The sequence below is a fragment of the Hypanus sabinus genome, chromosome 27, assembly GCF_030144855.1.
Source record: "Hypanus sabinus isolate sHypSab1 chromosome 27, sHypSab1.hap1, whole genome shotgun sequence".
Taxonomy (NCBI): domain Eukaryota; kingdom Metazoa; phylum Chordata; class Chondrichthyes; order Myliobatiformes; family Dasyatidae; genus Hypanus; species Hypanus sabinus.
In genome coordinates this window covers 22,807,736-22,821,062 of record NC_082732.1, presented here as the reverse complement: position 1 = coordinate 22,821,062, position 13,327 = coordinate 22,807,736, and the positions used below count along the sequence as shown (strand labels likewise).

Genomic DNA, 13,327 nt, shown 5'->3' with positions numbered 1-13,327 from the left:
TCACCAGGGACCAGAAGCTATGATGGTGGGGGTGGGGGGGGGGGTCATACGTGCCGTGTGTTGAGCTATAGTTCAGTAACAAAATGTTCCAGCATAAACCCACACCAAGTTTGCCTTTATTAAGATCAAACATAACAGATACCATACAAGAACCAGCATTCCCGTTGAGTAGAGATGGAGTGCAGGAACCAAACACTTTGGAGAAGATGAAGGACTTGCGGCCAACTTCACCGAGTGAGTAAGATGCCAAACATTAGGACTTATGAATTGTTCGATAGTAGGTTTACTATCATGTAGGAATTATAAATATACTGAAGTGAGATTAAGGTTTCAACATCTTTTAAATGAAGCATCCCAGGTGGGATGTTTAGCACAAGAGATTCCGCAGATGCTGGAAACCTTGAGCAACGCACACAAAATGCTGGAGGAGCTCAGCAAGTTATGGCAGCATCTCCTTAAAGGAACTGCAACTGCACTAACAACTTCTATTGACTGATTCCAGAGTAGCTTAAGTTCAAAAGGCTAAATCAGACATTTCTCAAATCTTTGCAATTCTCCCAATCAGACACTTCAAGTCTATATAAAGCATTCTGCGCATTCTGGACAGCAGTGCTGCTGCTTTAACGAGAATTGCCATGCCAGGAACCAGATTGCTTTTTTAGGTTCTCCATTGAGCAGTTTTGGAATGCGTGCTATGAGGACATATTCCTGGATCACTCCATTTGTTTGTAGAGCTCTGGCAAGCTTTCATCCGTTAGAGTTTTCACAACTGCATGCCTGATGTGGCCAGGGCTAAAATTAACATCAGGTTTTAACATCGGCTGTCAGGCTAGTTGGAAGGAGACCGTATAAAAACAGAGGAGAATACCACTGGAGCACAAAAGATGATCCAGACTTCAGAAGCTTATCCAGCATCACCACGTCCTTGAGGGTTGCTAGAAAGGAACTGCTTACTTAGACGTTTGTGATTAAAAATCTGTCTGCCTTCCATGAGTGTAAGATCTTCAGCTGCTTTCAAATCTGAGCATTGCTTTCATCAGAACACCACGTCCTCCTCCTCCTCTGCGTCAGCTCCAGGCTTGGATCAGTGCATGGATAAAACAAGGGGTCTTTTTGGGGACGAATTTGAGAAGTCCTCAATCATGCATGGAAGCTTCTTGAGGCCACGGAATGAGCAAATGGGATATTCAGGTCAGTGACATCCGTCTGAACAAACAATCACATCTTTTTTCTAGTACCCTGATCACCAAAGGGAAGGGGTGCCAATTTGGCTTTGATATTTAAAATGATGTTGTTATTTAAAATTTGAAGCATTTTACATTGCCTACAAATGTGTATATAAAGGAATTTAATTCTGCAAGTGGAAAATAATGATCAAAAGATCACAGACCAGAGGAGTGATCATGACATGGATGTGTAATCCTATGGGATTACAGCTATCATACTTGCATGTATCCATGAAAAAATATATATTAAGTCAACACAAATAAAATTAAATGAAAATTTCTTGCAAGTAATTAAATTCATATCTTGTGATGGATTGTTACATTTCAGATATGTATGATTATGGTTATTGTGCATATTTATTAATTGTCTGAATTAATTTTAGTGAACAAATTAAAACACCTAGACATGACCAAAAAAAGATCTATAGGCATTAACCTGGCACTGTTAAGCTGACGTAAGTATAAGATTAGTCATCTTCAGAAAATAAAGCGGGAGGTCCCTTACCAGTGTAGAAGGTTAAAAGAGAACTGGTGGGTGGGGGGGGGGGGGAAATGCCTAAATAAATAAAATTAACAGGAAGCTATCAATAACATTACTTCAAAGATTCAAAGTACATTTATTATAAATTATGTACTGTATGCAGTATACATCTCTGAGATTTGTCTTCAAAGACAGCCATCAAACAAAGAACTATGGAACCCATTCAAAAAAATTAAACCTCCCCCAATCGCGCGAACGGTAACAAAAAATACGTGCAAAAATATAGGATATAAAACCACAAAATCAACATGCATACTTAATACACATTAGCTCAGCTCAGTGTTCGTTATCTGCAGACTGCCCCCAATTCAAAATTCCCCAAGCTAGCAACAACAAAAAAAAAGACCAACAAGAAACCAGAAACTAGAACACATCATAGACATGAATCAGAGTCCACAATCTACAAACCAGGTCGATTAAACCTTGCACCGGGACCAATCCCCGACAGCATCGAGGGAGAGAAAGAGAGATCATTTGAACACGATGACCTTCCCTGAGAGCAGCAAGCGAAAGGGCTTAATAAAATTATCCTGGGTTAATTTCAGTATCATGATCTCGGTGAATCAATTTCAGTTGTGCCTTGCTGTCTCAACTTCACAGCAACGTTCTGGCATCTAAAACGGTTGCTAGGTTTAAATCATTAGTGCCAATTTGTTTAAGATTACAGATGTGCATGGGATAATTTCGGCTTAACATGTGCTGTTTTTATAGCTTTGCAGTTCCGGCAGAGAGAAGCTTTGAAAACTCAATAATGATTACTGTATTGCACAAAATTACTTACACCACATTAGCTTACTTAATCAGCACCTATGGTAAACCTTCAATTTATGATGGAACAAAATCTGAAGCTCTCAGAGTTATTTAGATACTTGTGACATGTTGCAAAGTAAATGATATCTCTCTGATTTTTTTTAATCTCTCATATGTAAGACCTGCAATATTGATTTTCAAGTTTGTTGATTATTAGGTCACGTGACAAGAATTGCTCTAATTTCAGTTGTAAATAAAGAGAAAACGGTGCAAGAAATAAGTCCTGCTGTATCTGACCTCAGTATTTCCACCATTTTCTGTTTTTATTTCAGATTTCCAGCATCTGCAGCATTTTGCTTTTGGTTCCTAATTTGCATCACCAACATGTTCTGTTCGCCAATCCCAATATGGCTAATGTAATGTTTCAAGTAGCCTCAGGATCTTCATACTGAGGAACTAGTGAGCCTGGGGAGGGTGGTGGGCATCATCTCTAACTTCAGCTCTTTATCTCTTTCTTGCAATCCTGCTTGAATAAGCAACAGCTCTAATACTCTCTAATCTTTACTTATTTATTGAGATACAGTGTGGAATAGGCCCTTTTGGCCCTTTAAGCCATGCCACCCAGCAATCCCCTGATTGACTCCTAGCCTAATCAAGGGACAATTTACAATGACCAAGTACCCTATCAACTGGCACATCTTTGGACTGTGGGAGGAAACCAGAGCACCCGGAGGAAACCCACACGGTCATGGGGAGAACGTTCAAACTCCTTACAGGTAGTGGCAGGAATTGAGCCTGGGCCTCCTGTACTGTAAACCCTTTTTCCAACCACTACACTACCATGTTAAAACTTCAAGATCAAGAATGGCCACTTTACTCGGGCATTCCACGTTTGTCAACAGTGATGGAGTCAGGCTTTAGCGCCTCCTGCAATAAAGAAAATAAAAAAAGGTTTAAAATATTCGTAAAGTAGAACAAGAACAGTTGGAAGAAATTTTAAGGAAAAGATAAATGTGCAAACGGAAAGCAGAAAAGAACAGGGAAGATTTTCATTGAAAAGAAAACAAGCAAATGTCCTTTGAATAGTCAAACACCATTATAGGGCAGCCCTCCATTTTGGCCAATACTACTTTGAAAGTAATCAGATTGAGACTCTGTGGACATCTGGATCTTCTGTCAGATGATGTGCCCAATTAAAGGCTTCTGAACTAGGCATGCATAACTCATATTCCAAACCTGACTGTCTACTCATTTACTGCTTCATCAGAGAAGCATGCACACTTCATAATCTGCTTGAGCTGGAATGTTAATGGGATGGAAAGGTCATACTGCTGACTTCAAATTAATCATCTCTGGGTGCAATAGTGACTCACTCTCTTTAGCACCGTGCTGAAAATATCATTCGCATATTTGGTACTGAATTGCTAACTTATCATCACACTTATATAGAACATGCCTACCTCCTCTCTATTTGTCACTCAGTGTCATAATCCTGAGACCATCTGAAAGTGTGCTGACCACCATCCATGTTGGGATTGTTCGGGGCCAGTGACTGAAATTTAGGAACCAAAAGAGAAATAATGCAGATGCTACAAATCTGAAATGAAAGCAGAAGGCGGTGGAAATACCAGCAGTTTCTAGTTAATTATAATTGAACTTAGAACATGTCCTGGCGATGTGAATTGAGGTATTTCAAGGTAATCTTTTCTACTGAATTTGAGGAATGTTTTATTTTTAAATTATGCTCCCTTACGTTTTAAATCTCAATTCATTCTAATGTCCTTTACCTTTTCCACACAAGGAAAACAATGAGCAACATTTGATATTCATGTATTCCTTAGTGCATGACCCTCACTAGAATCCGCACAATATATCTTGTCATCAACAAACTTGAAAATCAGGGTTACAAGCCTTACACATTAGGGAACTACCTAAATCATCAACAGCTAAACACCTAAATTCGACGATTTACACCCAATCGCCACACACACAGTCAAACTCATCCATTCAATGTAAATATGGTCATTTCTGATGGGATTGGACAATGCGTTCTACCCAAACAGGCCGCCCCGGAAGTACGGGCAATGTAAAGACCCTGGGAGACAACTATCAATTCACAGTGGATGTGAGCGATTTCTCTCCTGAAGATATTATCGTTACCACCTCCAACAACCAGATTGAAGTCCATGCTGAGAAGGTAAGGTGTTATTAACAAACTCTTCATTTCTGTCACAATTAAAGCCGCAAGACAAAGAGAAGAACACTTAAATGAATTTCAGCTGGTTCAATTCTACAGGCCTCCAGGGTACACAGACTCCTAAACATACATAAACTCAAAAAATCTGCAAATGCTGCAAGTCCAAAGCACCGTACACAAAATGCCGTAAGAACTCAGTGTCAGGCAGCATCTATGGAAATGAATAAACAGTTGACGTTTCAGGCCGAGACCCTTCTTCACGACTGAGAAGGAAGGGGGAAGATGCCTGAATTAAAAGGAGGGGGTGGGAGGGGATGGAGGCTAGGTGGAAGGTGATAGGTGAAGCCAGGTTGGTGGGAAAGGTCAAGGGCTGGAGAGGAAGGAATCTGATAGGAGAGGAGGATGGACCAGAGGAGAAAGGTAAGGAGGAAGGGACGCAGAGGGAAGTAGAAGCAGATGAGAAGTAAATGGTCAGAGTGGGGAATAAAGGAATGAGAGAGGAAGGGGACCTACATTCTACAACTTTCATGGCTTACCATGAAGTTTTACTGTCCGCCATCACAAAGTTTCATCTTTTGCCCAGCTCTGTCTGATAACTGGTTACCGTTGTGCATAATGTTAATGACACGGGTGGTGAGGGTTACAGTGGAAATGTGGGAAAAGTGCACAGAGAGTCTGCCTCCACTTTCGACCCTGTTACGTATCCCGTAACTGGATAACTTACCAGCAAAGATAGAGAGGTCTGTTGAAGTCTGTTGTCACTATTTTCAAACGTTTTATTCGTAAAGGGACACAAAAAATAGGGTTAATACATACATTCAGATAGGGCACATTGTCAACACTCAATCTAAAGCGCGGGTATATTAATAATCATCATTATTAAGTGAGCTCTGCTGATGTCTAGGGGTTAATAGATTGTCTGTTGGAAATATAAAAGTCACTCAGAAGGCTGTCGGCCTCAGCCCTTTGAAAATCGCTGGGTTTTGCGTGGGGCGACCGAGAGAGAGAGATTGGGGGGAGAAGAGAAAGAACTTGCCGAGTCTTGATGAATCTTCCGTGAAATCGGGGGAGCGTTGGTTTCCTCTCCCCAATGTTAGTTAAAGCAGTTTCTGTGATTCCAGCCACAGATTCCAATCCCGGAATCTAACGCACGTGGCTTCCTTCAGAATGGCTTCCCGCTGCTGCGGGACACTCTCGTGTCTTCTTGGTGCATCTGAGGGGCTGTCCCCCTGAGACTCTCCTTTATACTTCCTCGCAGGTGTCAATCAGGTTGGGATGATGCAATCTCTCTCTCATCCAGCCCACCTTGCCCAAGGGCTTTTCATGTGGTCTCCATGAGACAATAGTCGCTGTTGTCTTTATTCTGTATTGCTGGTGGTACCTGCAATTTGGCACGTCTTTCTCTCTCTTTCTCTGACTGGGTCTACTGACCCCCCCCCCCTTCAACGGGTGCTCTTGCGATTATCACAAAGGAGGGGGCTGGAATCATAACAACCCTAACTCCATTTTCCCTACCACTATCACCTCACCTAGCCATGAACTTCCAATCCCATTACTGCCCTCAGATCCAGAATCCAGTTGCAGCATGTAACCTTTCTACATTACAAATGATAATTAATTATAAACAGATGTGCTGTACCTCATCAGCTCTGAAAATAGCTGGCTTCCTGAATACTGGCCGTGTTCTGCCTTAACCTCATGACAGCAGCAACAAAGTTAGTTTTGATGCTGAGAATTTATTCTAAGAATTACACATTCCAATTGCATTTGAAGCCACTTTCAGTTGGAATTGTTTACTTTCCAGAAGCGCCAAACATTCACAGGATCATAGAATGATGGAGTGCAGAAGAAGGGAATTTGGTCCAACGTGCCTAAGACTGCTTCTTGCAGAAGTTCTTCAATTAATCTCACTTCTCTGTTTCTCCTCTTTCCCCTGAGAAATTTTTGCCTTCAAGAATTTATTTATATCTCTTCTGAATTTCATAGTTGAATCTGCTTCCTCTCTCCTTTCAGCCAGCACATCTCAGACTTGGCTCCAGCAATTTAAAAAAAAACTCATTGCAACAAAATGTTTCCTTAATTAAAATTTATTTCAGTGAACTTCTCTTCAGCTTAACATTTAACATGAAAAGACAGAAAGCTGAGGCATTTTTAAGTATCTGGAAAGGGTTTCATCTCTCTGTTAATAAATGGAGGTTCCAGCTGCTAACATCACCACCAACCCCAAACCCAAGCCCTTACCCCAAAGAGATACACATACTTTACAGTCATACTCGGGCCAAGATCATCAAAATGATCCATTTCTGCCAAAATATTCCACTTGATACTGGCTAGAATCCTCTGTAAGAACATGAACAAGAAAATGGAGGTGCCCTGTGGAGATAAGGTAAGGTAGAATTATACAGAGCACTGTTCTGTAAATATGGCAAACAGATTGGGCCTAGTACAATGCACATTTCCAGATGCAATAATAACTAGGAAAATTCCCATCAAAAATACCCTTGCGTCACTTCCTCCCTCCCTTTTCCCCATGGTCCACTCTCTTTTCCTATCAGATTCCTTCTTCTCTAGCCCTTGACCTTTCCCACCCACCTGGCTTCACCCATCACCTTCCCAGTAAACCTCTTTCACTTTTACTCTGGCATCCTCCCCCTTCCTCCTCAGTCCTGACGAAGGGTCTCAGCACGAAATGTCAACTGTTTACTCTTCTCCACAGATGCTGCCTGGCCTGCTGAGTTCCCCCAGCATTTTGTGTGGTTTGCTTTGGATTTCCAGCATTTGCAGAATTTCTCATGTTGTTAAAATCCCCTTACTTGCTCCATTTATTTTGTACTCTTTTGTCATAGAAGCAGGTTCCACATGTTGGTTTCTGTACAAGAGATGATTGATAAGTTTGTGGCCTAGGGTAGAAGGAGTCAATTTTAGAAAACCTAGCACATTTATTTTTCAACATAGTCCCCTCCTGCATTTACACACTTAGTCCAGTGGTCGTGGAGCATACGGATCTCGGACCTCCAGAAAGTGTCCACAGATGGGTGATTGATAAGTTTGTGGCCTCAGGTAGAAGAAAATGAGTTATACAGCTCGCGTTACATGCACATTCAGGTCAGCTCTTTGAGTGATTATGCAGGAAGTTTGAAGTTAATAACTCATCTCCTTCTACCAGGAACTTATCAATCACCCCTGCCGTGGACACCTTCTGGAGGTCCAAGATCCGAATGCTCCACGACTGCTGGACTAAGTGTGTAAATGTAGGAGGGGACTATGTTGAAAAATAAATGTGAATTGACTCCTTCTACCTTCGGCCACGAACTTATCAATCACCCCTGGTAAGCATAGGTGCAAGTATTAACAACCCTGGTTATTTTTACTGCTATTTCTTCTTTTCCCTCACTGTATAAGGAACGATTTCACCAAGCTGCCTAAAAGTCTCACTTGATGTCTCTCCATTGCTACTGCTCCTTTGGTGTTGCACTCAAGAGGCCATTAATGAGTCGGCTTTCATCTTCAGCACATTATCCAGCACAGTTCTTCAATCCTCTGCCAATGCAGGGGGGAGAAAGAAATTCAGATCTTAAGTAACAAGGAAAGCAGTTTAAATCGATTAAAGGCATTTATTACTAGGAGCTCAGCTCAATCATCGCAGGATCCAGCTATCGCTGGCACCACTGGTGGTCTTGTGTCCAGCAGGCTGCGTCAGATTACTTCAAACTTTGAGTAAAGAATTTCCTTGTAAATTCAGATTTTTTTTTGCATTGTTTTATATCTATTCCTACCGTGAAACTTTTGGGCTGCCTTGCCCAACACTTTAGAGTACCATCTATTTGGATGAGCTCCCTCACTGAGCGGAGTTTGTTCGTTAAGGAGATCATGGTCTTTCCATGGCCACAACTGTTCTTGGCGAACTTCCCTACATAAGCGGCTTGCCGTTGACTTCTCCTGGGCAGTGTCCTCACAAGTCGGCTGACGCCAGCCATTATCCATACCTTTCAGAGATTGTCTGCCTGGCGTCAGTGGTCGCATAACCAGGACTTGTGACGTTCACCGGCTGCTCATACGACCATCCCCTGCTCCCATGGCCGCTACACCTTGCTCAAGGGTGACCTGCAGGCTAGCGGGGTGGGGTGAAGGAGCGCCTTACATCTCCTTTGGTAGAGACATATCTCCACCCTGCCACCCAAGTTTGCAGAGTATAGTATTTTAAAATGTTCAGAAACTAGTTACAGTCCCTCAACCATTATCTCACACTCGAACTCCTATCAAAGGTTCGATAAGAACAGAAAACGTCAGAAATATTCCGGCAGCTTACAGTTTACTTCAGGGAAGAAAACATACAACCATATCTTGCTGTGGCCTACTTTACATTCAGTTTCCATTATATTTGTCCACATCTGAAAAATATTACCACCGATCTGTAAGTAAATAATAATTAGATGAAGTTCTCATCACATTTTAAATATTTATTCTTGGGATGAGAGCGATATTGGCATGCCTGCATTTATGTGTATTACTGGGGGAATTGATAATAATTGAAATTCAGAACCATTTGGAATTCACTTCTTAAGGATTATTAATGAATTTGCTCAGTACTTCAATAATCCAGCATCTCCTACAGTGATGCTTAGGTTTTACATCCTATATAAACAGATTATATCCATTTTCTTGTGTTGTTATGATGGGGGTGTAAACACACAAACACTATGTTACCGGTTCTGACATACCATCAGGCCACTGCTTGCAAACTGCAAGATAGCCAGGACTTTTTAATAAAGTTTTGCTAAAGTCCAAAAATGCCCCTAATATAAATTAAACACAATAAACATCTAAAGGTAACGTTATCGGTGCAAAGCTTTATTTGTTAGGATTACATTTGGGACATTTTGAGCATGCACAGCTGGCAATTTTCAACTGGTTATCATCAAAAAGCAGATAAGATCAAGGTCGGACAAACTATAGTTCCAAAAATGCACCTAGAGTGCTTAAGAAACAACATTCTTCCTCCAGAACTATGAATCCAAACAAGACCCATCCCTCCCCTCGCTAATGCAAAGCCGAACAAAGGCAGGATGAACAATTATTCATTCTATTTGACCATTTCTCTCTCAAGACAAGAAAATGTTAAAGGATCTTTGTGCCTTTGATGTGATGCCATTAAATATTAGTAATAATTTCTTTGAGTTTGGTGCCTCTCATCCTCTCAAAAACAGCAACAATTCAGATCTGTAGCCTTACTTGTACAATTACGAGGGATCCTTTGTACCTTCCATGCTCAAAATCTATAATTTGTACAAATGCAAAGCAATTGTATTTCATTTTCAGCTTGCTGCAGATGGAACCGTCATGAACACGTTCACACACAAGTGCCAGCTACCAGATGATGTGGACCCCACCTCTGTGACATCTGCCTTGGGTGACGACGGGACACTGACGGTTAAAGCAAAGAGGCATCCAGCCAAGCACACTGAGCACGTGCAACAGACTTTCAGAACTGAGATTAAGATCTGAGAAGACTGTGCTGAGCACTGCTTTATTGTAATGCAGAGTAATGCCAGGAGTAATGCAGAATGCAGCTTGTGCTGGTGTTTATCACTGCTTCCTGCCAATATATTATCATAAAATATCATCTCAACCCTTTTAAGCAAGGAAATAATGAGCAAAGTCTGTAAAATGGGATAACTGACAATTCCACCACATCATTTAGTGACACCATTTAAATTATTTTCCATTGCTGACCTATGATTTGTATCCTAGTGACAGACACATTAAGTGCTTTGTTGTTCCACATAACTGAGAGATTCATTATAAGCAGTGATAATGGAGATAATGGTTGTTCTGTGTGCGTGTGAGAATAGACTTCTACCTTAAGACACAAAGATCAATAACATAGATTGCAACTTTGTCTTAGATCTAAATTTCCTGTTTATCTGATCTTGTATATAGATTTGCGTAATTACTTCCTTATTTAACAATTTAAATTCTGTAATGTAAAGAAGTGTACAAGGCTAATGCTATTCCAAAGGATTTGTTCAGGAGTATAAGGATATATGGCCTTTCAGGAATATGAAAATGATATTACATCCAATAATGTCCTTTTACCATAAGCAAAAATAAAAAAGTTCTATATTATGCCCTAAAGGTCTTGCTGAGCTCTCCTCTTAAATAATCGAAATACCTGGGAACGGTACTGCAGGAAGTGTAACTCTGCAAAAATCAAAAGTGCTTAGTAACATTTTAAAAATGTCTCTATGACATGACAACCACAGCTCCACCCCCGCCACCCCGCGATGGTGGAGAAGATGACTTGGTGGAGATTAAAATGAGCTCATGACTTCAAACATTGGTCTCACTATGCCCAGATGTACCACCAAGATCACTAATCTACAGAGCAACTCTTCACTTGAAAATAAATTTATATTAAAACCAGTTTCTCTTCATCTCAGGCAATGGCAAACTTGACTGATTGCAACCCATAGATCCGAAACATTTAACAAAATAAGTTATGATAAAAATAACACCATTGACCTTGTCTCAAATGACTGGATACAAGCTTCACTCCATAGAATTGAATTAAGTCCCTTTTAATTCTTAAAAGATCCCTATTTGAATAAAGCAGATAGACCTGTAGGTAAAATGCTGGTGGAATGAAGCAGGCCAGGTGGCATCTGTAGGAAGAAGCAATGCCAACATTGCGGGCCGAGACCCTTCGTCAGGACTCAGCCCGAAACATCGACAGCGCTTCTTCCTATAGACACTGCCTGGTCTGCTGCGTTCCACCAGCATTTTGTGTGCGTTGCTTGAATTTCCAGCATCTGCAGATCTCCTCGTGTGGGCCTGTAGGTGTTGTGGGCCTTGTTTATTCCTCAGTCACCACCTCACTACCAAGGCAGATAACTGGTTGTTTGCCATATTGGTGTCTGTGTGACCTCAGGGTATACAAATTAACTGCTATATTTCTTTACGTACAAAACAGCTATATTTTAAATACATCATCAGCATGGCATGCTTCAGATAAGACCATAGTACCATAAAATGTAAGAACAGAATTAGGCCATTTGGCCTATCAAGTCTACTCCGCTATTTCATCACAGCTGATGCATTTTCCCTCTCAGTCCCAATCTCCTGCCTTGTCCCAGTACCCCTTCACATCCTGACTAACCAAAAATCTGTCAAGCTCTGCCTTAAATATACCCAATGTGGCCTCCTCAGTCGCCTGTGGTAACGAATTCCACAGATTCACCACTCTCTGGCTAAAGAAATTTCACCTCATCTCCGTTAAATGTCCTGTGGTTACAAATGTGCTTTTTAAATGCAAAGCGGTCTTTTATTTCTGTAGTCCCCTACCTTCCTCCTAACTTGTAGCAGCCCAAGCAGCACGCACAAAAAGCTGAAGGAATTCTGGCAGCACCTGTGGAAATGAATAGACAGTTGATGTTTCAGGCCAAGATCCTTCTTCAGGACTGAGATGGAAGGGGAAAGATGCCAGAATAAAAAGGTGGGAGGGGGGAAGGAGGCTAGCTAGAAGGTAACAGGTGAAGCCAGGTGGGTGGGAAAGGTCAAGGGATGGGGGAGGAGGAATCTGATAGGAGAGGAGAGTGCGAATAAAAAGGTGGGCCATTTCTTCATTCTCATCTCTACTGATTATTTCTTAAAATTCAAATTCAAAAATCTGCTTAAATTTATCTTTCATTCATTCAAATTATGTCGTGCTACTCTCTTGTTTATTTTAAAATTCTATTTTACCTTTAACTCATCAATACCATGCAGCAAATGAAATACGAAGAACGCTATCATTTATGAATGTAAAAAACCATGAGTTCCATATATTTTCCTCAAAGCTGATACTCATTAAGGTCCTCAAAGGTCAGGTTTTATTAAGAAACTTTTTTTTTCACTGCTGGTGAAACCTCAACACCTCATTCAAAGTATTACCAACATCAAGGGGAATTCTGCATCTAGCCACAAATGCCAGCGTGTATATTGCCTGCCAGTTACCTGTACCTAATAAAATGGCCACTGATTGCATGTTCCCGGTCTCCTGCTGCTGTGGCCCATCCACTCCAAGGTTCGACGTGCTGTCCACTCAGAGATGCCCCTCTGTGCACCTGTCTTGTTGCACATGGTTACCTGAGTTACTGTTGCTGTCCTGTCAGCTTGAACCAGTCTGGCCATTCTCCTCCGACCTCTCTCATGACGAAGGTGTTTTCACCCACCAAACTGCCACTCACTGGACGCTGATTGTCTCCCGCACCATTTTCTGTAAGCTCTAGAGATTGTTACGCATGAAAATCCTGAGAGGTCAGCAGATTCCAAGATAATCAAGTCAGCCCATCTGGCACCAACAATCATTCTACGGTCAAAGTCACTGAGGTCATACTTCCTCCCTGTTCTGACATTTGACCTGAACAACAACTGAACCTCTTGACCAAGTCAGTATATGTTTTTTGCACCAAGTTGCTGCGACACGATTGGCTGATTAGATATTTGCATGAACAAGTAGGCGTACAGGTGTACCTAATAAAGTGGCCACTGAAAAGAAAATTCACAGCTCAACATTTAGTTTCATTGACCTCGGTGGAACTGAATGTACAGAGGTGACAAAAAAGGTGGCAATAT

At 41.3% G+C, this 13,327-nt stretch overlaps 1 protein-coding gene across 1 annotated transcript; it reads left to right on the top strand.

Annotated features, from left to right (window-relative positions):
- Positions 1–744: 744 nt before the first annotated feature.
- On the top strand, positions 745–12,179 carry hspb7 (heat shock protein family, member 7 (cardiovascular)). Its single transcript, XM_059951941.1, has 3 exons — positions 745–1,191; positions 4,581–4,714; positions 10,034–12,179. Exons 1-3 carry the CDS (start codon positions 990–992, stop codon positions 10,217–10,219), a joined length of 522 nt encoding a protein of 173 aa, XP_059807924.1. The 5' UTR covers positions 745–989; the 3' UTR covers positions 10,220–12,179.
- Positions 12,180–13,327: the final 1,148 nt, after the last annotated feature.

What these genes read in the sequence shown, in the direction of transcription:
- hspb7 (XM_059951941.1), top strand. Translation starts at nt 990, where the DNA reads ATGAGTGTAAGATCTTCAGCTGCTTTCAAATCTGAGCATTGCTTTCAT. An exon ending in TGAGCAAATGGGATATTCAG is followed by an intron (nt 1,192 to 4,580) that starts GTCAGTGACATC and finishes CTACCCAAACAG; the next exon opens with GCCGCCCCGGAAGTACGGGC. An exon ending in TTGAAGTCCATGCTGAGAAG is followed by an intron (nt 4,715 to 10,033) that starts GTAAGGTGTTAT and finishes TTTCATTTTCAG; the next exon opens with CTTGCTGCAGATGGAACCGT.